General features: G+C 41.0%; 1 protein-coding gene across 1 annotated transcript; it reads left to right on the top strand.

Annotated features, from left to right (window-relative positions):
- The first annotated feature begins 10,421 nt into the window (after positions 1-10,421).
- LOC148031069 (uncharacterized) lies at positions 10,422-12,529 on the top strand. The gene is made up of 3 exons (XM_087685665.1): positions 10,422-11,379; positions 11,548-11,608; positions 11,681-12,529. The coding sequence occupies exons 1-3, from the start codon at positions 10,643-10,645 to the stop codon at positions 12,116-12,118; spliced, it is 1,236 nt and encodes a 411-aa protein (XP_087541791.1). The 5' UTR covers positions 10,422-10,642; the 3' UTR covers positions 12,119-12,529.
- Positions 12,530-25,406: the final 12,877 nt, after the last annotated feature.

The raw sequence follows: 25,406 nt of genomic DNA on the forward strand, positions 1-25,406 counted from the left end.
CACGCAACCATCAGTACTCGACTGCGGCCAAAGCGCCTCCATCTTATCTACCTCCTTCAAATCCATTCGTGCCCCTATAGTGTCTCTCTTTCCTGTGATGTGGTCCCATAGCAAGCTGCCCACATTCTTGAAAATATGCATGGGATCCAACAAGTGGTTGACCTGTGAGTGGGTCCAATATGGCAACTCGTAGAAAACTAAGAATCGTCGCATTCCATTTGGATGTGATTCCGCATGGACCATTTTCAGCTCGTACTAGCTTGCGGCGTTCATACGTGTTGGAGGTCATCCAAGGAAACCTTCCCTGAGTTCATGATCCTCCGGCAAGAAAGCGGCATGTCCTTGATATACCATCTTCTTCATGGTTCGTGACCTTCGGGAGTCTAACAGTGGCCCGCACAATGGACATGCATGATAACCTGAGGTAACCAGACCTATTCCAACACCACGACCTAGTGAATACTTGATTGAATGAGATAAAATCTAGATATTACTAGCGAGAATGGAGGCCTGCTCACCTGAGCACTCTTCCAATCCTGGAAAGTCATGCATCGTCCACATGAGAATGGCTCGAATATTGGCTGACCGCCGACCATCGCGCCTGCTCATATCTTGCATAGTGACCCCCTCCTCCCACAAAATCTTAAGCTCATCGACTAATGGACGAAGATACATGTCCATATTTTTTACTTTGTAGCGGCCTGGGACGAGCAAGCTAAGGATGAGATGTCCTTTCTTCGTAGAAAGCCATGGAGGGATGTTGTAGTTGACAAGGACTATAGGCCACACACTGTAAGAAGTTGAGCGCAGACTGAATGGGTTCACGCCATCCATTGCAAGACCGAGCCGAAGATTCCTTCGCTCTCGTGTAAAGCCTGGAAAGGTAGAGTCAATGTGGCTCCTTGCGCGCGAATTCGCTAATATTCGTTGAACTCCATCCGTGGACCTATTCTGCACATGCCACATTATCAAGCTCGTCATGCCGGACGTACGAAACATGTGGTTTATGCGGGGGATGAGAGGAAAGTGTCTGAGAACTTATTGAGGGATGGTTTGCCCTTGCAAGTCCTGTCGATACCTATGAGCACCACACTTTGGAAATGTATCCATAGTCTCGTATTCTCCTCAAAATAGTATGCAATCGTTGATACATGCATGGATGTTATTGTAGTCTATGCCAAGCTTTCGTAAAACATGTCGTGCATCATCACGAGACTCAGGCATGGTATTTGCAGGTGGTAATATATGATATCTCAATAACCTGAAAAAAATCATAAAACACCTTGAAAAAGCACAAATGTTTGTATTAATAGTGTCAAAAAAAAAATCAATGAAGCCTATGTGCAAGGTACCTGAATAACTCGGTCACACTTGTATCGCTCCACCCGTATTTTGCTTGCACACTTAAGAGTGTAAGCAGTATCTTCAACCGAGATACTTGGCACCCATCATATAATGGTATGGATACTTCTTCTCTAAGCGGATCAGAAGTCTCGACATCCATGGGAATCAATGCATCGATCATTGCCTCCATCTCAGGCTCCAAGATTGTAGGTAGGTCTGGAAGGTTGTCTGTCTCCTCTGGCATTGACAATATAGATTGGCCTTGCGAGTGGTGGATTGGCTCCTGCACTCCATCCATCGCACGCCCATGAACTCTTCTAATTGGCCGCAAAGGGTGCACTCCCCCTTAGGACGAGACATCACCTCCCTGGATAGAAAATTTGCCAGCAAGACCCAATCTTATTGTACATGGTTTTCAATTAGCTTGCGAGTACAATGCATGCTTGATATTAACTTCAAATTACCGTTTGCTGAAAATCCGCAATCGCCTGATAAATGATCTTAGATTGAAACTCGCCAAATCGTCGTACGTGTTCTATAGACAATCGGTGTTTTCGTCTAATTGCCAACTTGCATTGAGAGCAAGGACATGGGACACGCTGATTAAGATACGCCTCGCGATCTTGAACAACAAGACCTTCTTCGTTTTCCATCTTATCTACATTACAACAAACAATTTAATGACTTGTAATACAATTTGGAAAAATGAGGCTCAAATGGATAGCTTTATGGAGATGTATGTCAAGTTGCTGTCAAGATTGTGGGAGAGAAGGAAGGAGTCTCACTTGTAGCTTTCTTACTTGCACAATGGGGGAATACACACAAAGGTGGAGGCTGAAAACAATTTTCCTCTTCTTAGTTATGTAAGCCAAAAGAACTCAAGTATATAGAAATAGAAGAACCCTATATATGGGTCTCAAACCAAACTCAACTAACTAAGGTGGCATACTAACTGAGCCATGAACTAGAGTAGATAAGGATAGCTGTCATCTAGCTATTATTCATGGGCGGTGTACCAACCTCATCTGCAACTGACAAGTCGGTGACATAAATGCACAACGATCACCGTGGCATATCACGAGTGGAGCTTGATATCTCAACACTTCCCCTCGAGCTCAATCCCAATTCCTGCACACCAAGCAGGTCTCTGAACCTGCGCAGCTTCTCTGCGCCCAATGCCTTCGTAAATATGTCAGCTACCTGATCCTTTGTGCTGACATAAACTAGATCAATAAGACCTAGTAAAACCCTCTCCCGCACATAGTGATGATGCACCTCAATGTGCTTTGTTCTAGCATGATAGATTGGGTTATTTTCTAAGTGTATACTACTCATGTTGTCACAATAAATTACAACTGGCCCATCTGTAGGCTGATGTATATCATAAAGTAGCTTATGCAACCAAGCTACCTCACATGTAGCCATTGCTGCGCCCCTGTACTCAGCCTTTGTGCTTGAAAAGGCAACTGTAGGTTGTTTCTTGCTGCTCCAAGTGACTGCAGCACTCCCAAAAGAGAACACATATCCACTGGTAGATGGTATATCAGAAATACTACCAGCCCAATCAGCATCAGTGTATCCATGCAACTATATCTGAACCCCAGTCTCATAAAGTAGTCCATACTGCAATGTGGACTTCACATACCTGAGTATGCGTCTAGCCGCATCCAAATGCAGTTTCCTTGGAGCCTTCATAAACTAACTTACCAATCCAATAGCATAGCTCAAATCTGACCTAGTAATAGTCATATAAATCAAACTTCCTACTATGTGTCTGTACATAGTAGGGTCTTCCAAAAGCTCACCTGCATCTGCGCTCAGCTTCACATTCTGCTCCAAAGGAACTGAAATAGGCTTACAGTCTGTCATTCCATATTTGGACAGCATGTCCAATCCATATTACCTCTGTAAGAGCCGTATCCCACTTGGTGATCTAATCACCTCAATGCCCAAGAAATAACGCAGCTCTCCCAAATCCTTCATCTCAAAATTCTGCTTCAATAGCATTTTTACATGAAGGATATCTTCATCATTGTCACCTGTCATAATCAAATCATTAACATAAATGACAAGTAGCATAATACATTTCTCTATTTTTCTCACATAAAGTGGGAAATCTGCCTTGAAAATCTGAAAGCCAATAGTGACAAGATATTGTCCTATCTTGTCAGACCATGCTCTAGGTGCTTGCTTCAAGCCATACAAGGCTTTCTTCAACCTGCAAACAAACTCAAGATGAACAGCATGCACATAACCTGGTGGCTGCTCCATATATACCTCTTCTTGCAAATCACCATGTAAGAAGGCATTCTTTACATCCATCTGATGTAAAGACCATTCCTTTGATGTAGCCATAGCAATGACTGCTCTTACGGTTGCCATCCTTGCAATGGGACTGAATGTTTCTTCATAATCAATGCCATATGTTTGTGCATACCCCTTGACTACTAATCTTGCCTTGTATCTGTTCACAGAACCATTTGCATTGTGCTTCACCTTATAAACCCACTTACAACCAATTGCATTCTTACCTTTAGGCAAAGGTACCAATTCCCATGTAGCATTTTCTTCCAAGGCATCCATTTTTTCATCCATGGCTTTCTCCCATTTTTCTTTTCCCATGGCTTGCTCAAAAGAAGTGGGTTCTGGTTCCTGTATCACTTTGACCATATAGGCATAGTGAATGGCTGTAAATCCATCATATTTCAGCCTATCCACAGGATACCTAGCTCTGGTAGACCTGCGCAAAGTAGGTTCACTCCCAGGTGCTCTCAAAACATCCCTGGTCTTCCTTACTCTAGGTGTAACAATAGAAGGAATACCCAATTCATCAACAATGCTTTGTTCTGAGCCATTGGATTCACCATCCACATAAGAATGACCTGCATTCACATCAAACATGGGCTGATCTACCTTCTTTTTTCCTTTTCGTGAAACCTGCATACCACTATCTGCATTGTTTTGAGGAGATTCTCTTGATCTCAATCTGCCTGGCCATGGCGAAGAATGTGAATCACTGCTAGAGGACACTCCAGGTCCACTAATATTTTGTGACCATTGCTGTGAATTCTGTGCAGTATTACCATTTTGTGCATCTACATCATCAATCACATTTACTGGTTTATACCAGCTACTCATCTCATCAAAAACAACATCTCTGCTCACTGTAAACTTACGAGTAGAAGGATTATAGCATCTATACCCTTTCTGCTCTGCAAAGAGTAACCAATAAAGATGCATTTCTCAGCTTTTGGATCCAACTTGAATCTCAACTCATCTGGCACATGAACATAGGCAATGCAACCAAAAATCTTCAAATGAGAAATATCTGGTTTCCTACCAGTATACCTCTCCTCTGGAGTCATCCCATGTATTGCTGCAGTGGGAGTCCTGTTCATTATGTAGACTGTTGTAGCAACTGCTTCAGCCCAGTAAAAATCTGGCAAGTCTTTTTTGTTGAGCATGGCACGAGATACCTCTCCAATATGCCCGTTCTTTCTTTCTGCAATTCCATTTTTTTGTGGGGTATGACTGCATGAATATTGCTACTTTATGCCATGCTCTTGCAGGAACCTTGCAAACTCATTTGAGAGGTACTCTCCCCCTCCATCTGACCTTAGGCATTTTATTTGCAGGCCTGTTTCTTTTTCAACCATAGCTTTAAGAGTTTTGAAATGCCCAAAAACTTCACTTTTCTTTCTCATAAAATACACCCAAATTTTCCGCTATAGTCATCAATAAAAGTGACAAAATAATGAAAGCCTCCAAGAGATGCAGCTTTAGCAGTCCACACATCAGAGTGGATTAATTCCAATGGCTTCTTACTCTCTTGAACATGTCTAGGAAATGGTTTCCTTGCCTGTTTTCCAAATTGACAGGCTTCACATACCTTATGCATTTCTGCAACCTTGAATTTAGGCAATCTTGCAACAATATTTTGGGCTTGCATTGATTTAAGTCGCTGTACATTAACATGACCAATGAGTTTATGCCAGATATCAATATCTGTAACTACACCGGTCCCATGTGCAAACATTGCTGCACTCAATTCAGGCATGTCTACATCCAACGTAAACATTCTGCCCTTCTTCTTTCCTTTTGATATCAAGTGACCTTTATTTTTCATATCCTCAACAAAGCATCCATGAGAATTAAATCTGACCTGCAAGCCCTGCTCAACCATTTGACCAATAGAAACCAGGTTCTTGGTGATATTCGGGACATGAAATATATCCGACAGGTATTTCTTTTTCCCATCTTGCATAGACAAAGGAAATTTTTCAATCTGCATAATAGGATGTGCAATATCATCACTAGTCTCCATACATCCTGGTTTTTTCATTTTCCTTGCATTCTGCATTCATTCTGCATGACCTGTCATGTGGTTTGATGCACCTGAGTCAACATACCATACATCATTTCTTTCTTCTACACTTGTCACAAAATTGGTCATGTGCTGCACCATAAACAAATGCTCATTTCTATCATCACCCTGTCTACTAGAAGATGCATAATTCCCTTGTTGCAAATTTCCATTCATGATGTCATTCTGCTTTTTATAGCAGTCTTTAGCCATATGACCCATTTTACCACAGTAGTAGCATTCAACATTGCTGTTTGCATTTTGGCCTCTTTGCCATCCACCACGACCTCTTTGGCTCCCCCTGCCTCTAGAGTTACCATGTCCTCCTCCATAGGACTGGTTTTCTTGAGTTTGTTGCATATTCTGATTTCTACCACGGCCTCCAAATTGGCCTCCTCTACCTCTGCCTCTACCTCTTCCAGCATTTGAGTAGAAGACAGCTTCTTTTGAAGTTCCTCCTGAAGAAGATGCACCACCATTTCTCTGCTCCTCAGAAATTAGAGGGGCAATCAACTCCTCAAAATCAAGAAATCTTTCACGGATGGAAATGGATGTTCGGAACTGTGCATAATCCTTTTCTAGACCATTCAAGGTCACAGAAACTAAATCATCATCTTCCACTGGCAACCCAACGGAAGCAAGTGCATCTGCAATCTTCTTCACCTTTATGTGGTAGTCATTGATGCTCATACTTTCTCTTTGCACATTGTACAACTTTTGCTTGAGCTACATTTTCTTGGCTTGCGTATTTGTGCTATACATTTTTGACAAAGTATCCCATGCCTCCTTTGGCGTACTTACTTGAATATGCACAATCATAGAGTCTAAAATGCTGATAGACAGCCAGTACATAACTTTCATGGCTCTCTCATGCCATGCTTTAAATGCCTGCATTTGCTGTTGATTGGGAACATCAGGAAGAATTGGTTCTTCTTCATTTCCTGCAACGAATTCCCAATATCCTTTTTCCATAAGGAAATTCGTCATTCTAAACTTCCATGCTTGGAAGTTGTTCTTGTCAAGCTTTTCAATGACAATCTATGAAAGAGAATCAGACGCCATTACAGAACACTGCAAAAAATTATATCACTGCAAAGAACAGAGCTTCAGCCTCACAAGGGCAAATCTGCAAAACTGACGAAAGTGGTATTTGACTACACAGTCACTTCCTAGTGACGATTTTTCATCAACAGGAAACAAGGATGATTCTGTAACTCCCAATGTCTCTGCGCACAGACATATGATGCAATTTCTACAGTAACTTTTCACCGATCTGTAGAACAGTGGTCGCCCAATATAAAACAGGGCCTTTTCCTAAGTGTGTGCAGAAAACTTCTGCCTCCAAAACAGGCCCCGAAATGGCCTCAAATAGAAAAAACAGAGCAACTGATGGGCTAAAGCCCTTGCCCGTAGCATATACTGCCCTCTTGCTACACCGCGAAGGGCGTCTTAATCTGAGACAATGCACTCTTGCACTTTCTGGCTGTGCTACCTGCAGAGACTTGCTCCCAAAACAGAAAAATGAAAGCAACACTGGTCCTCTTACCAGAATACCGCGAACTTGGTTTGCTTTCTTGAGCTCCTTACCACGAACAAGGCTCTGATACCATCTCAAGATTGTGGGAGAGAAGGAAGGAGTCTCACTTGTAGCTTTCTTGCTTGCACAATGGGGGAGTACACACAAAGGTGGAGGATGAAAACAGTTTTCCTCTTCTTAGTTGTGTAAGCCAAAAGAACTCAAGTACATAGAAATAGAAGAACCCTATATATGGGTCTCAAACCAAACTCAACTAACTAAGGTGGCATACTAACTGAGCCACGAACTAGAGTAGATAAGGATAGCTGTCATCTAGCTATTATTCATGGGCGGTGTACCAACTGCATCTGCAACTGACAAGTCAGTGATATAAATGCACAATGGTCACCCTTGCATATCACGAGTGGAGCTCGATATCTCAACAGTTGCAAGTTGACCATAAGCTCTTGCTTGAGAGGTTTTAGCCTCTGCAAGAGATTGATAAGAAAATTTTGTAAAACATTGAGGTTGATATTGATGCATCCATGGTGTTGAAATCTAAACTTCAAGATATAAGAAATGCTTTATTGATTGATGTAAAGAATGCATGGGACATAGTAGTTGAGAGATTTATTAATGTTATATCTCGGCCATATACCATGCTCAAGGATTTGTTTGTCCCGTTAGATAATTATTCATTATTGTAAAAAGAAAAAAGCATTGGTTCATAAGGTTCATGAGTTGAAGACTAAATGTTTGGACTTGACTAAAAGATTGGATAATGCCTTAGATGCTAAAAGGAAAAGTGATGAATATGTTACTTCATCATTGCAACAAAAAGATTGGTGACAAGGACGCTATGATTAATGACGTTCTTCACGAGGTGAATATAGAGTTGAAGGTGTCTTCTTGTATGGCCATTATACCTTATATACCTAGCTACGGTCTCTAGGTTATGTACTTTGAGTATCTTAGAGGGGCTCTACTAGGATTACTTATACAACTGCACTAGAGGACTTTGAGTATAAGTAATCTTAGTCAACAAAATTTATGAGCATCATTGAGGATCTCTTAGTCTAATAATAAATCAGTCTCAACAAAAAGCATCTTAGTAATGTGGTTTTTTTGTCCTAGGTCCATGTATAAAAAGTAATGCCATCTATGAAATTTATCAACTATAGTTATAAAATTTGTTCCAATCAATTCTACTCATAGTCATAACATTTGAAGAAAATATCCTATGCTCAATTTAAGGGATTTTTCTTCTATAGTAATACTTTTGGGTTCATTTTGACGAAGCACCATAATGACCATTAGCTAGGGTATCATTTTCTTTTAGTCTTTCCGTTGACTAATTGGCATAATTACAAATTTGTTATGCCTATAAAGTTAATACAAAAACAAGGAATTCTGCATATCACAATTAGATCCCCTACTTGGACATTATGAAGGATATGACCAAATTTAAGCCATCTTAAAGAGTCACCAATGTACGTGGCCCATGGCAAAGCACATTGCATACCATTATCGATAAGTCTATTATCGTGCATCTTAAATCTCCTAATTAGACTTTATAAAGTGTATGACCAATTTTTAGCCCTCTTAAGGAGTCGATGTAATGGTACCCATTAAAAAAAAGCAAAGTGCATACTATTACCATAATCATGGATATGTTATCGTTCCAATATATACACACACAGGTGGACTACATCTTGAGTAGACAAAAGTTATCCATTTGAGTAGACATACATCTCCATAAAGCTATCCATTTGAGTATACATCTCTTTCTCTTTCTCTCCCTCTCTCTCCCTCTCCCTCTCTTTCTCTCTCATTTCCTCTCCCTCTCACAATATATCCTAACACTCTCCAAAAGCAAAAGGGAGAGGGAGAGAGAGAATGCACTCTCTCTCCCTCTCCCTCCCTCTCCCTCTCCCTCTCCCTCTCCCTCTCTCATTTCCTCCCCCTCCCTCTCCCTCTCCCTCTCTTTCTCTTTCTCTTTCTCTTTCTCCTTCTCTCTCTCTCTTTCTCTCCCTCCCTCTCTCTTTCCCTCTCTTTCTCTCCCTCCCTCTCTCTTTCCCTCTCTTTCTCTCTCATTTTCTCTCCCTCTCACAATATATCCTAACACTCTCCAAAAGCAAAAGGGAGAGGGAGAGAGAGAATGCACTCTCCCTCCCTCTCCCTCTCCCTCTCCCTGTCCCTCTCTTTCTCTTTCTCTCCCTCTCTCATTTCCTCCCCCTCCCTCTCCCTCTCCCTCTCTTTCTCTTTCTCTTTCACTTTCTCTCCCTCTCTCTCCCTCTCCCTCTCTTTCTATCTCATTTCCTCTCCTAAACAAGCAAAAGAGAAAGTGATTTAAACCTTAAACAAGCAAAAGAAGGAGAGAGGGAGACTCACCGATGAGATATGGTGAGTGTGGGGCGGCTCCTCTTTGCAATGAAGGCTCCTCCTCTCCTTCGCGAACAACGGCGGCGGCGGCGGCAAGTCTTCTTCCTCTCCTTCTCTCATGACGGTCGCTCTCTCCCTCGCTCTCGCTCTCAAAACACAAAACGCGAAAACGCGAAATAAAGCCGCGCTCGGTTTCGGCCCGTTTTTTTTTCCTGTGGACCGTCACTATAGCGACACCGCTACCCGCCGTCGCTAATCGCCGTCGCTATAAGCTCAACTCCTTGTAGTGTATTGTCATTGGATTAACAATTATTATCACATGACAAAAAAAAGTTTGAGGTGATCGATTAGTTCCTAAACTAGCAAAAAGAGCCCTAGGGGGTTTGTGGCTTTATTTGATGGTGATTTTAGGGTCAAGAATAAATTTGCTTGGTAAAATTTTGGGTGCATGGTGATTTTAGGGTCAAGAATAAATTTGCTTGGTAAAATTTTGGGTGTTTATAAACAACATAGTCATTCACATTGATAAAACAGTCTATGCTTTCTAGTAGTCTATAATGTCACACAAAACTATTAGGAATGAAGGAAAGGATTGTGTATGTGGGGAAGGACTAGGTGTACTATGTTTCTCATACTTAATCCCTTGAGAAGATGTCATTGATAAAGGCTGTTGTAGACCAGGAGAATAAGAACACTCGAGGCCTCTCTGGCCTCGCCAACTTCCAGAAGACTTCCATTTGGCGTGCTATGGTGGAAGGGCCTGGGTATATTATGGTCTATGACCGTGCCAAGTGGTCAGCATGCCGAGAAGGCAAGATAAAGAGAGGATTATCGCTTCTATTTGGGTGACGGTCGATCTTCCGCACAGGCTTCCATTAAACCAACAGCAGTGTGGAAGTCAGTTTCGGAAGGAAGAAGGGGAGGATTTGTACAGTAAAGACCCAGGCACATCCGCAGAGAACAGGAGAGAGGAAGGCTGTAATTTATTGGAAGCAGACAGCCACTTTTGCATATCTTGTGAGGTGATAACAGGCAAGATGGCAGCCCCTCGCACTGATCCGCAAGTGCCCATCGTGCCCATCGAGCCGAAGGTCGACGGTACACGCCTTATGCGTGCCACGGAGTGGCATGGCAAGAAGAATATCAAAGTAAACAAGGCTCGCCCTATGCCGCTCGTCACTCACCCCGCTGATGCCACCCTCCGCATCACCAGCACCTGCATCTGTGGTTCTGACCTCCACCTCTACCTCGGTTGCATCCCTGGCATGCAGCCTGGGGACGTCATGGGCCACGAGTTCATGGGTGTCGTGGAGGACGTCGGCCCCGATGTGAAGAACGTCCGCAAGGGTGACCGCGTCGTGGCCTGCTTTGACATCGGCTGCGGCCGCTGCTTCTTCTGCGCCGACAAGCTGTACAGCTGCTGTGACCTCACCAACCCTAGCAAGCAGGAGCAGGAGCTGTATGGTGACCGCACAGCTGGGTTCTTCGGCTACTCCCACCTGACAGGCGGGTGGCCCGGTGGCCAGGCTGACTATGTGCGTGTGCCGCTGGCTGATACCAACCTGCTGAAGGTACCTGATGATCTGCCAGATGAGAAGGTTATTTTCCTCTCAGACATACTGCCGACCGCCTGGCATGCCAATGAACTTGGTGAGGTGGGTGAAGGTGATAATGTGGCGATATGGGGTGCTGGGCCTGTGGGGATTCTCACAGCACATTGCGCAAAGGTGCGCGGTGCAAATGAGGTGTTCCTCATCGATGAGCTTGATTACAGGTGAGGCCATTATAACAATGGAGAGCAGTCTCAAATGATCTTATATATTAATTGTAAATGGTGAGCAGAATCAAAGATCTTGCAGACTTCTGCACAAACCATTCGTGGATTGATGGGGTTTTCTTTCTGCACAAACCATTCCTGGGATTAATGAGGTTTTCTTCTCAGGCTGGAGCATGCAAAGGGCAAAATGTCCAACTTGAGAACCATCAATTTCAAGAAGGAGAAGGTATTAAACTCTGATAATTTGTTGGGTCTTTCCACTTGGAGAATATTGGTTCTGATTAAACAGCTGAAACAGGTTTATGATGCCATAAGGAGTGTGCTGCCATTGGGACCGGATGTTGCGATTGACGCTGTGGGGATGCATTACGCGCAGTCGATGTTACTAAAGGTGGAGATGGCAACAGGGGCTGTAACCGACAGCTCCGAGATTCTGAATGAAGCTGTCTATAATGTGCGGAAGGGCGGCAGGGTGTCGGTTATTGGGGCTTATGCGGGATACACCAGCCACTATAATGTGGGCGCCTTCATGGAGAAGAGCGTGACGATGCGCGGGGGGCAGACGCCTTGCCAACGCTACTGGCCCATACTGCTGCCCATGGTGCACAAGGGTGAGCTTGATCCCACCATTGTCATCACGCACCATGCCTCCCTCGATGAGGCGCCCCGCATGTACAAGATCTTCAATGACAAGGAAGATGGATGCATTAAGGTGGTGATGCACCCACATCAATAGGCAGCACGGTCGACTCGGAGTGTGCGGCATCCGTGATCTTTGTTTAGACAACACATCATACTCATCCTACACTCTTTAGAATGCCATGATCTTTGTTCAGACAACACATCATACTTGAATCCTACACTCTTTTCAAACTATGGATTCTTTGGTCATGAATCCCATGTACAGGACAAGCAAATAAAATACTGCGGATTCTTCTGTGAGAATCATGTGTATATGCCAGGAATATATATAATACTATTAGCGTTTGTAACTAAAGTCCCAACATTGGAACAACCCATAAGAGGAAAATATGATGTTGATTAACCAACTTAAGTTCCAACTTAAGTTCAACATTGGAAGAACCCATGAGAGTATTGTGGCTAATAGTATAGTGTTGTAGTCAATGTATTGCAAATTAGTAATCTAATGTTTGTAGCCATGGTTGTGGCCTCAATGTTGAGGGAAAAAGGCATTTGACATGCGCACATGCATATGTACTACACGTGCATGCCCACACAACAATTGTTCTTTCCCTTCTAAGTTGCTTATGGGGACCAAGGGTCTAGGCCTCATGTGCATCTTCTTGGATGAGAAAAGAGACCTTAGGGGAGATTGAGGAGAGTCACCTTTTATACTATTATTTCAAGCTTTGTCTTAGTGGACATTGCATTGCTACTACACGTCACACTTCATTCAGGTCATGTTACAATGTTATTTCAAGCTTTTGCTTAGTGAACATTGCATTGCTACTACACGAAATGCTCATTCGCGTCATGTTACAATGCTAAAGACTAAAGCTCAATGGACATTGCATTGCTACTACATGACACTCCTCATTCACCTCATGTTACAATGCTAATAGACTCTCCATTATCCAAGATTAAGTGATAACTTATGCATTTCAATTTGCGTGCTTTAATTGCTTGTTGTAATTGTTGATTAATCATGTCATTAGTACCCTCTTTGAGAAGAAAGGCTTGTTACATGGTTCCATTTCTAGGATACTATCAATTCCCCTAACTTGGTGGGTCTAAGGCACTTAAATGAAGGTCAAAAGCTTTGCTCTAGTACCAAAGTTGTGTTTAGTTGAGCATTTACAACAATAATCTTTTCTTATAGTGAGATAGGATCAATTAGTGATGATGCATCTCATTTTGAAAATGCACGTAGTGAATGGGAAAATTTGGTGCCTAATCTTAGAAGAAGCTTACAACATGGTCAACAAGGAGAAAAATGTAGTTATTGACTAAGAAGCAAGTCCTTCTAGACCACAAGATGCTAATGACCAGGAAGGAAGTGAAGAATATGATTATCAAGTTAAGGCTCAATTAAAAGCAATAGATATGGGAATATATGGCACAACTCCTTATGGTATGCAACAATCAATGCATAGTGTGCAAAGCTTAATGTGTCCAGGTATGGCTACTAATATGCATATCCCCACGTATGGTAGATTTGGCATGATATTTGGGGCATAAAGTGGAATGTATGGTAATGCATTTGCACCTCATGGTGGTGCTCTTGGGGCTCAAGGAATGATTGTTGGTCATGCAAATGCTTTTGAGGTGTTGTTCATGATGTAAATATAGCAAATGCACCCTTTTTGTAGCATCATAACCAATGTTTGATAACTTGACTCCTAAAGTAGTTGCAAAGGACTATGATGAGGGTGGAAAAGAGATGAAGTTTGAGGCCTTCAACAGGACACACAATAGGTTGAAAGCTTTAACTTTTATTTTGTAGTTTGATATAGCCTATTCAAGACCCTATTTGGGAGGCAACTTCACTAAATCCCCAAATATTTAAAAGGTAGCCACTTTTTGGAAGGGAAAGGCATTGCAATGGTGGACCACACTCTTGATACAAGGTAGAACACTGTAAACTTGGATACAATTTAAGAAAAAAATTGCTTCAAATTTGTCGAGTAGTAATTTGAAGTGGACATTATGATAGCGTGGAATAACCTTGATGCAATGCAATGCAATAATGTGGAAAATTATAATAAGAATTTTTGGGATGTCTTGCTATCAATGACTTATTATCATCTAGTTCCTATTCATGAGCAAGTGCAAAAGTATGTATGTGAGCTGCCTAAAAGGAATCATGCCCTTTTAATTAAATCCATGGTATCTAGCATGTCTTAGCTTATAGAAGCATCTACTATAGTGCCTAAAAGGAATCATGCCCTTTTAATTAAATCCATGGTATCTAGCATGTCTTAGCTTATAGAAGCATCTACTATAGTTGATGCATTGCTGGGTGTGCACTTCTAGGAGAGTGGTGTGGATATGAATAAGAAGTTTTCAAAGGTTGAGAAAAGGGAAAGATCTAAAAGTTAGGATAAAAAGAGGCAAATAAGAAAAGGGCTGGAAGATAGTTGCACAACGTAGGGAATTGATGGTTACAAATAATGCTTTGTTTGTGAATAGTAGGGTCACATGGCTAATGATTGTGAGACATATGCAACAAGTTAGAAAATTAGAAAATCAAGGGAATCCCAAGGGAAAGAAGCCCAAAACATCCATTGGTTTGGTTCCAGATATTGTTAGTGATTAACCTAATGATGATGCTATTGAGCTAAGCAGCGTATGCGGCAAAATCAAAGATCAACATGCATTAAACTTCTTTGTTAATGGAGCTCAAGCCAACTTTATCTCCATGTATATGGTAGCCCATCTAGACATTGGAGAGGATGAGATGGGACCCATGGGAAAAGTTGGTAAGGCATGCAAGGGGCATACCAACTTTATCTTCATGGACATGGTAGCCCATCTAAGCATTAGAGAGGATGAGATGGGACCCATAGGAGAAGTTGGTATGATATGTAAGGAACATGTGGAGCTTGTCATGCCACTCATTGGGAATCTTTACTTGCATATTTAGGGATGTGCAAATAATGAAGAGTTTTTCATTGCGCACCACTTGAGGGTTGTGATGTCTTGCTTAGCATGCCTTGGTGTCATCATGTGCATGCAGTGATTGATTTGCATGCTAGAGTAATCACTATTTGGTGTAAGGGCAAGGCCTATACCTTGGATGTTAAATTGAAAGGAAAATCTGTCAACTTTTAGCGTCCTTGATTTTCATTAGGATAAGGATGATCATGAAAATGTTGGGAACATATCTAAGTTAGAAAGGATCCTATGTCATTTCTAAAAATGTATGTTGATTTCTTTTCCTAGTCACTTTTGGGGTAGCTACCATATGAAAGGTTGAAAGATCATGGCATAGATTGTATCCCTAGAAGTCGACCTCCTAATAAGCCGCCCTATAGGGCAAGCTCAATCCAATGGGGGATAACTTGAGTTAACTGAATGAGCTAGTGGAAAAGGGTGATTCACCCCAACTCATCTTCCTTTTGCTCCAATGCTTTTGGTTCAAAAAAAGGATGGATCATGGCATACATGCATTGACTATCATACTTTGAATACAATCATGAGAAATAATCAAATTTCAATCCCTTGGATCGATGATGGTATGGATAAATTGTAGGAGGTATCCATATTCAGCTGTGTTGATTTGAAAAGTGTGTATAATGAGATTTGCATTAGACTAGAGGATGTGCCTACGACAGCTTTCAGGAAATCTTTTGGGTTCCATGAGTTTCTTAGGCAACATAGGGGATTTGTGGGTACTTCCTTTAACAACATAATTGTCTATTCAAAGAATGAGGTAGAGCATAGGTGAAATTTGGACATTGTGCTCAATAAGTTGTACAAGTTGGCATGAGATTCACTTTTTGGGACACATTATGTTGGTTGATGGCATTTTTATGGAACTTGCAAAGGTTGAGACATCCATGTTTAAAGAATATGCATGAGATCCATAGTTTCTTAGGTCTATGTTCCTATTATAGAAAGTGGGTATATAACTTTTTCGAATTGTATCTCCACAATATACTTTGCAAAAGAAGGGTGTTACTTTTAAGTGGATAGTTGTGGAAATTTCACCATTTGAGAAGTTAAAAGAAAAGATGACTTCATATCATGTGCTTATGTTTTCTAATCTACAGATGACATTTGTTGTTCAACGTGATGCATATAGGAAATGCATAGAGACTATTTCAATGCAAGATGGTTGAGTTGTGGCATATGAGAATCGTGGTCTCCATGGTGTAGAAAAGAATTATTAAGTTTATGAGAAAGCATTTCACATTGTAATTCATGCACTTTCGGCATGGAAACACTATCTCCTAGGGACTAATTTCATAATACAAATGGACTTCCAAAGATTGTGCTACTTTTTTATTCAAACTAAGTTGTTTGAGAAGCACATGAGATGTGCCACTTTCTTATCTACGTTTCACTTCTAGATGGTGCACATAGATGGAAAAAAGAATATGGTGGTTGATGCATTGTCATGTAAGCCTTAGATTTCAACTGTCACTATCATATATCACACTGAGTTGAATACTATGAAAGATTAGTATACTACTAATTCAGATTTTCTGAATGTATTTGATTAGCTTTGCAATGGCCAGAGTCATGAGAGCTTTGTGCTTAGAGATGGTTTTCTAATATTACATGGAAAACCATGTGTGACAAAGCAATTGAGGCCTAAGGTGATAATTGAGAGTCATGATCCTCCTTATGCAAGGCATAGAGGCATTGATTCTATAGTTAAAGTAGTGGAGAATTTCTTTTATTGGCCTTCTTTGAGACATGATGTTGAGCAATTTGTCAAGATGTACATCGTATGTCAGAAAGTAAAGTATGATAGGAAAATTACATCAGATTTATTGCAACCCTTACCTATTTAAGATATTAGGCCTTTGATAGAACATTGCAATAGACTTTATCTTTGAGCTTCGCACTAGGACACCTATTGGGGAATGATGGGATACAGACCATTATTTGCAAGCTAAATATTAAGTAGGGTCGTTTCATTTTAGTGAGGAAGAAGATAAAGGTTCATCATATGAAACACTTATTTTTGTAGTAGCAAGTGTTTATGTATCATGGCATACTAGAGTTAATCATTAGTGATCGAGACCCTCGAATTACTAGTTTGTTTTAGAAGGGGATATTTGAAAATATGGGTTTTACATTGATATTTTCTTTGTATTTCCATATGAAAATAGATGATTAGTCTCACAAAAGAGGCAAATTCTACAATGCTTGGTCTCTTGAGATGCTATGTTCTGAGCATAAGTCACAGTGGGAGCAATATTTGCCTTTGATAGAGTTCACATACAACGATGCAATTCATTGTTCCAATTGGAAAACTCCATTTGAGATTGTGGAAGGTAGCAAGAAAGTCCCCCATATTTTTCACATAAAGGACAAGATCTTGAGGTTGATTAGTATGTAGAAAACATGGATGCACCCTATGCAAATGTTATGTTCTTCAAAGGTCTGAAGAAAGCTCCATTTGAGGTTTTGGAAGGTGGCAAGAAAGTGCCCCCTATTTTGTACACAAAGAACAAGATCTTGAGGCCCATTAGTATGTGAAAGACATGGATGTAGCCTATGAAAAGGTCAAGGATGCTCTTTAGAGTATCAAAATAAGTAAACGAATGCATTTTTTATCACCATAGATGTGATTTGCGGCTTGTAAAGTGTGATAATGTGTTCTGTTTTGAAAAAGCAAGGTTGAAAAAAATAAAAGGTAGAGAGAGGTTGTATCCAAAGTTGAGTATGAGATGTTTTAGGCTTTCCAAGTGTTGGAGAGATTCAATTATGTTTCTTATAGGCTGAAATTATCTCCACATTGACAAATACACAATGCCTTTCATGGCGTTTCCATGGTGGTGTGCATAAGGATGTATGTGCTAAATTTTAGCCAAAAGTTGAAGAGTTGGATGAGATATTGATACCAGATCAGAGTTTAGCACATAAAGAGAGAGATATCAAAGGTAAAGTTTCTATAAGGTATTTGGTGAAGTTTCAAAATTACTAATGGATGATGTTGGGAATAAAGGGCAATGTACCTGCCCACTAGGCTTGCCTACTCGACATTGTACTCTATGTACTATATACCTGTCTAGAAAACCACAAGAGGTACCCTATTGTACCCACACACTATGTCATTCTCTCTCTCTCTCTCATGCACAATATCCACCATTGAATCTGCATTCTCTCTTTGATCCGTGCACTTCAAACTGGTATCAGAGCTTGGGATTTGGGAGCAAGAGCTTGTGCAGCAGGGGAGCAACAGTTGGCTTGAAAGCTCATAGCTATGGAAGCCATGGAAGCTATTCATTGAGTTTTTTCTTAATCTCATTTGCTTTGTCATCTATCAGAGCACCTCTAAACTTCATCAGGGTAGAGCTGGGCATTATTGAGTGTGTCTTGAGCTCTTTTGGAAGAGCACTTCAAGCTGGAAATAGGACGTCCATATTGCTTTGCTTCTTGTGAAGCATAAGCATTGCCATTGCCTCTGAGCTTCGAGAGGGAGCTTGGGAGGGTCATTCAAGGGGAGCTTGGGAGGGTTCTAGACAGATTGACCACATGCCACTATTTTTCTCATAACTTGAGCTACAAAACTCATATTCAAAAAATGTTTTCATGAAAATGAAGCTTTCTTTGAGATCTACGACTTTATAGAAGAGCTTGTGACCTAATTTGGAGTGCATATATGTCAAAAATTGAAAACATAGAGGCTATTTTTTCAGGAGTGTGTATACAGATCTTGGTTGTAGGCAGATCAACCCACTATCTTGATCATCTCCTTCATCATTGACAACTCCATAACCATCATTGGATACTTGAGAGCTCACTCTTGAGCTTGGCATTTGATGTGAGCTTGGTGTTGGTATTGGGAGTGTTTTACTCAGTTTCTTGGACTATTCATAATAGTTTATAGGACAACATCATTGACAGTTCATGCATATGCTTGAATAGCATTGGTCATTTGATGCTTATACATGCCCAAATGGATGCCTACTTGTCATGGGATGTTATGCCTATCATTTGGTACTAATTTGGAGCTGACTTTGGCATTGTCATTGCTCATTTTGACAATGAATTCATTGCTATAATAGCTGGGGTTGAATGCAATTTTGTCAGTGAATGATGTGCCTATTGGTTGCAGGCACTATCTCGAGTACTCAAAGTGATGTCTAGATGCTTATCTTGGATGTCATATATTTGGGAATAATTTTGGGGATGCTTTGAGCTTGGGACATTTTGTCTTGGTTGGAAAATTATACTTTGCAAGTACCATAACAGAGAGGGTATTTTGGATAGTTGGATGGTTCCCATTGAGGTCCTTATGTACTGATTTGGTACTGATATTGTTGACATATGCTTGGACATTGGGTGCACATGCTTTATGTCTCATTTTTAAGCTGAAACAAATTAGTCTATGCAAGCATTTTGGTGCTGTTTACAATGATCAATAGATCTTGGTGGACAGTTTCCATCTCTTCTTGGTCACTCGTTTTTTGATAGATCTAGCTTTTCCTCTTGTCATTTGAGTTGCAATCATGGCTAGCAGCAATGATAGTAGTCATCTTATGCACATCAAGAAGCTTGGAGGGGCACATAACTTTGCAATTTGGAAAATGCAATGCTACAATGTCTTGGTGCAAAAGAAACAAGTGAAGCCTATCAAGTTGAAAGGAGCATGACGAGCAGACATAGAGCAAGAGGACTGTGATGAGCTGAATGAGTTGGCTCATTCAAACAATGAACTGTTAGTTTCCAATGCTTTGGTGTTCAACATAGAAGGGATTGATTTTGCCTCTGCCATTTGGAAGCGACTAGAGGAATTGTATGCTTAGAAGAATGTTGCAAGTAAAGTCTATTGGCTGAAGAATTGATGGATTTATGCATGGAGGCGATAGCCATGTCTATACACCTCAGTGAGTTTAATTCCATTTTCAGTCAGTTGGTTTCCTTAAATTTCAATATTGATGATGAGTTCAAGGCTACATGAGCAACTCAAATGCTATACTAATGTACTTTGATGTAGAGAGTTCTCTACTTATGGAGGAGATGAATGGGCAAAACAATGCATCTATAAGTCATCTAGTGCTTTGCATACTAGAGACATGTCTTAGCAGAGGGGGGAATATGAAATCAAAAAGAGAAGGGAAAGAGTAAGAATATTGATGATAGTGAGGATGAGAAGAAGGACAGACAACTAGCTAAGAAGAGCAGTGCTAAGATTGAAGAAGTGAATGTAATTAGCCATGAGAGCGATAGTGGTCATGATACACTCATTGTCTCTTCTTGCTTCAGTGCATATGCCTTGGTGGTAGATACAAATGATGACATGCATACCTAGATCTTGGATTCATGTGCCTCATTTCATGTCACTCCTCATCATGAGTGGTTCTCGGACTACAATGGGGGTAGACATGGTGTTGTCCACCTCGGGACAACTATGCATGCGACATTGTAGGCATTGGCAGTATGCAACTGCAATTTCAGCATGGATCTGTATTTACTCTTCAAAATGTACAGCATGTACCCTAGCTCAAAAAGAGATTGATCAGTACTGGGCATCTAGATGATGATGGTATTTATACCACCTGTGGTGATGGGAAATGGAAGATCTATAAGGGATCTAGGGTTATTGCCAAAGGATCAATGAGTGATACTTTGTATTTGCTACATGTATCTAGTGTGCATGACCATGTTGTTGCCATGATTGAGAAACCAAGTGTTTCCTTGTGGCATGCCCGCTTGGGACACATAAGTAAAATTACAATGAAAGTACTTACTCATTTGGGTTATTTGCCTTGTCTTTGATATGTTGATTTTGAGCAATGTGATCATTGTGCTTATGGTAAACATGCACAGACTTCACATAAAAGTCTCTTTCATTGAAATATTTGCCTTTAAAGCTAGTACATTCAGATGTATGATAGATGCTAGAGTTATCTCTAGGGGGAAAGAAATACTTTGTCACATTTGTCAATGATGCTATATGGAAAGTTTGGGTGTATCCTATTGGTAGTAAGACTGAGGTTCTTGAAAAATTTAAGAAATTCATGACATTGGTTGAGAATATGACTGGTAAGACACTTAGTGCCTTTGCTTTGACAATGGTGGGGAATATGTGTCCAAAGCCTTTTAGTACTTTTGTGACAACAAAGGGATAAAGAGGGAGCTCACTGCCCCTCATAATCCACCCCAGAATTGAGTTGCAGAGCATATGAATTAGACCATTTAGGATAAGATCTGTACTATGACGTCTCATGCTGCATTACCCCATGGTTTTTGGGTAAAGGTTGTTATGACAGTCGTTCACTTGATTAATCGGTCAATTGAATAGGTCTTTAGGGGGGAGATTCCCTCAAGAAGAGTGATCACGCAAGCCACCTTCATATTCTCATCTAAGAGTGTTTGGATGTGAGGCCTTTGTGCATGTCCATAACGAGGAAAGGCACAACATTTAGCCAAAGTCCTATAAATGAATTTTCCTAGGATATGGTGATGAGGGTGAAATGGGGTACAAGTTATGGGATCTCAAGAAAAGGAAAATAGTACACAACAATGATGTAATCGTCCATGAAGATCACATGCATAAGCAACCCAAAAAGATAGAGGAGGTTAGAAGGGTTATTTTCAAGGAAGATGTACATGTTGGACACTAGATTGTGCCCAATAGACAACAATAAATACATAGTATAAATGATCCTAAATATGCAAAGAATGATGATGAAAATGGTCGACAAGGTATTGCTTATGATGCCCCACAATCTTAGTGTGAAAACATGTAGTTTGGATAGCTAGATGTGGTAGGTTAGTATGTTGAAATTTTAGAACAACAAGCTGTAAATGTAGATTTGTAGGCCCCATAGCCTACAAATGTTGAACCTTCACTTCACAGGTCAAGTCACCTTCAAGATCACCTGATAGGTTTGTTCCTAGTGCTCAGTATGGTGCTGATTATGTGGTAACTAACTATGGGGAGTCATCATGCTTCAATAAAAAAATGACTAGACAGGACAGCAAGAAGTGGTTTAAAGTTATGTTGACAGAGATGGAATCTCTTGAAAATAATGGTACTTGGGATTTAGTGCATTTTCCTAATGGGCAAAAGATACTTCAATGCAAGTGGGTTTATAAGATGAAAGTTACTTCTAGTTCCTTGCCAAAGTACAAAGCATGGCTGGTTGTAAAGGGGTACAAGTAGGAACATTGGATTAACTTTGGTGAGATCTCCCGTGAGATCTTCCCTCCTATAGTCAAGATGGCTACTTTGAGAACCATCTTGGGTTTGGTTGTAGCTGAGGATATGGAACTCATCTAGATGGATGTAAAGATTGCATTCTTACATGGTGATCTACATGAGGACATTTATATGTCGTAGCCAAAGGGTTTTGTGGCAAAGGGCAAAGAGAAGATGGTAGGTTAACTCAAAATGAGTTTGTATGGGCTGAAACATGCACCTCAAGAATGGTATCACAAGTTTGATACATTCATGCGATCTCAGGGCTTTCATAGGAGGCAAATTGATCACTCCTTATATACCAAGAAGGCGGCATATGGCAACCTAATTATCTTGCTCTTGTATGTGGATGGCATGTTGATTGCAAGCAAGGATGTTCATGCCTTGAACTCTTTGAAGAAAAGTCTATATGGTAGCTTTGACATGAAGGATCTTGGTGATGCAAATCATATTCTTGGGAAGTGGATACTCATGGATAGACCAAAGGGGCTCCTCTATCTGTCTCAACAAGAGTATGTATCCAAGGTTTTGCAACGTTTCAATATGGAGGGGGGAAAAGTGATTGGGGTTCCATTGCCCCCATATGTGAAACTCAGTGTAGAGGATAACCTTACATATGATGATGAGAAGGCTAAAATGGCCAAGATTCTATATGCTTTAGCTATTGGTAGTTTGATGTATGCTATGGTTGATACATGTGGATGTTGCCTTTGCAGTGGAAGTGGTTAGTAGGTACATGGCAAACCTTGGCAAGAAGAATTGGGAAGTAGTGAAAGGTATTATGAGATACCTCAAAGACAAAGGATTTGTGCATCTGCTTTGGTAAGGAGACTGCATATCTCATTGGCTTTACAAATGCAAACTATGTTGGACATGTGGATTGTAGGAAGTCCACCTCATGGTATGTATTTACCTTCATGGGGGGATCAGTCTCTTAGATATGAACATTGCAAAAGTGTGTTGCACTGTCTACTATAGAGGAAGAGTATGTGGCTACCACTGAGGCATGCAAAGAGGCCTTATGGCTATCACGTTTGATTGTTGGGCTTGGTATTACCAAGGTTCTTATCCTCCACTGTGATAGTCAGAGTGCTATCATGTTAGCATGGAACCCTATCTTTCATACAAAGACAAAGCACATACAAGTGAAGTATCATTTCATTAGGGAGGTACTTGACAGCAAGAGCATTGAGCTGGTCAAGGTACACACTGATGATGATCTTGCAGATTAAACTGAGCTCTAGTGCATGTGGGGCAACAACTCTGCGCTAGAGCTATATACCCACCTCATCCCAAGACCACATCATGATGGATCTCATTGAGCATTATGTAGCCTTTTCCATCTATGTTTTGTGCACTAATGTGCAAGAGGATAGTGAGAAAGATATCGACGCACACGGACATTGATGACAAGCTCAACACATACAGACATTGATGATGGACCGCCTGGTTAGATGGGTCCACATGTCTACACTTAGCACATTGGTGGTCATTATGACTCTCACATGGCCACTGACTCATTACTTATTATATTCAGGTTGTTACACCTATTTACAGCTGGCATAGTTATAGCGCCAGTCGACTAGTATAGTCGGTTATGCATTGTTTCACTTAGTAGGCCACTTTCCTTTATGTTGTATCTTATCTATACTTTGTGTACATTGTAAAGTGTGTGGAAGAAGAAGAAGAAACCAGCAAGAAAAAGTTTTGGCCTCCATCTCTCTTCTTGTCTCTTAAGTGAGCTTCTCCTTGTGCATTCTATGTGTGTTCGGCATATCATCTTTCTTAGCATAACATTGGGCTGCAATATGACATGTTTTGCCACAGTAATGACACACAATACCAGAGTTGTTAGAATCTTTGTTCTGCCATTCACCTCTTCCTCTAAATCTCCCCCTGCCTCTAAAGTTACCACGACCTCCTGAAACCTGCATATCGCCAAATTGCTGATTCAATCTGTTTTGCTGGTTGTCACTACCACGTCATGTACCACGGCCTCTTGAAGAGAACCTGCCACGTCCCCTTCCTGAACTGGAGTAGAAAGCTTGGACCTGTTCACCACTTCTTTCAATGTCTCACTCTACATGTTGATCTCTTCAGTGATCATAAGAGAGACCAACTCATCGAAATCTGGGAATGGCTTTCTAACATATATGGAAGTTACAAAAGACTTCCAAGCCTTTTCATTGTTAAGTCCACCCAAGGTAGACGACACCAAATCATTATCATCGGGCATTGCATCAATCGCTGCCAAGGCATCTGCAATGCTCCTTACCTTCAGTGCATACTCATTGATAGACATCTTCCCTTTCTTCAATGTATTCAACTCTTGCTTGAGTTGAATCTTTTGTGCCTTTGTATTTACAGAAAACATACTTTCAAGTATGGTTCAAGATGCATATGAATATGTCCCAGCATATTATTGTCAATTACTGCAGACAGCCAATACATGACCTTTTTATCTTTTGCATTCCATTCCTTCCGTGCCTTTGTCTCTTCTGCAGTTGGAGGATCACTCACCTCTGGCTCCTTTTCTTCACCTGAAACAAACTCGTAGAGGCCTTTTCCAATAAGGACATTCGTGACACGAAACTTCCATGATGGGTAGTTGTTCTTGTCGAGCTTCTCAATGATGGGGCTTCCACTGTTCTCTGCCATTATCACAAAACTAATACCAAACAGCAAGCAAATCTTCTGCAACCTTTGACCTGTAGTGCACAGCAATACACCAGACAGCCTTTTTCACTGTTTGCTCAACAATACATGCAATCTGCAACCTGTTTGTAGATAAACCTTATGTTTGCTTCCTGCAAACACCTCAAGAATTACAAAATTTCAATCTGTAACTTGCGCACCCACTTTCGGTCAAAACAACCGAAATCACAGTGTACCCTGAAACTGCTGTCCGCAACCTTGCGGCTCTAAAATGGGGCCTGAAACGGCCTCAGATGCCCAAAATAACTGCGGGAAAGCCATAAAGGGCCTATCTGCAAAATACGCAGCGCTCTTTGCGCACTCCAAATCTCATTGCAATCTGATATTTTTGCTCAACCCTGCTTTCGGTGCCTCCACAGGCACTATCCAAGAGAGAGAGTGGCAAGTTGCAGCAAGGAAACTATGCATCGTCTTCATGGCAGAATAAAGAAAAAAATGAACGTTAGTTTGTTATGCAACATATGCT

Source organism: Lygodium microphyllum, chromosome 9 (assembly GCF_053477565.2).
Source record: "Lygodium microphyllum isolate KBCC chromosome 9, Lygodium_microphyllum_v1.1.10, whole genome shotgun sequence".
Lineage (NCBI taxonomy): Eukaryota > Viridiplantae > Streptophyta > Polypodiopsida > Schizaeales > Lygodiaceae > Lygodium > Lygodium microphyllum.

Excerpts from the sequence above, each read along its gene's own strand:
- LOC148031069 (XM_087685665.1), top strand. The coding sequence starts at position 10,643 with ATGGCAGCCCCTCGCACTGATCCGCAAGTGCCCATCGTGCCCATCGAG. Across the intron at positions 11,380-11,547 it reads ATCGATGAGCTTGATTACAG|GCTGGAGCATGCAAAGGGCA; the intron begins GTGAGGCCATTA and ends TTTTCTTCTCAG. Across the intron at positions 11,609-11,680 it reads TCAATTTCAAGAAGGAGAAG|GTTTATGATGCCATAAGGAG; the intron begins GTATTAAACTCT and ends CAGCTGAAACAG.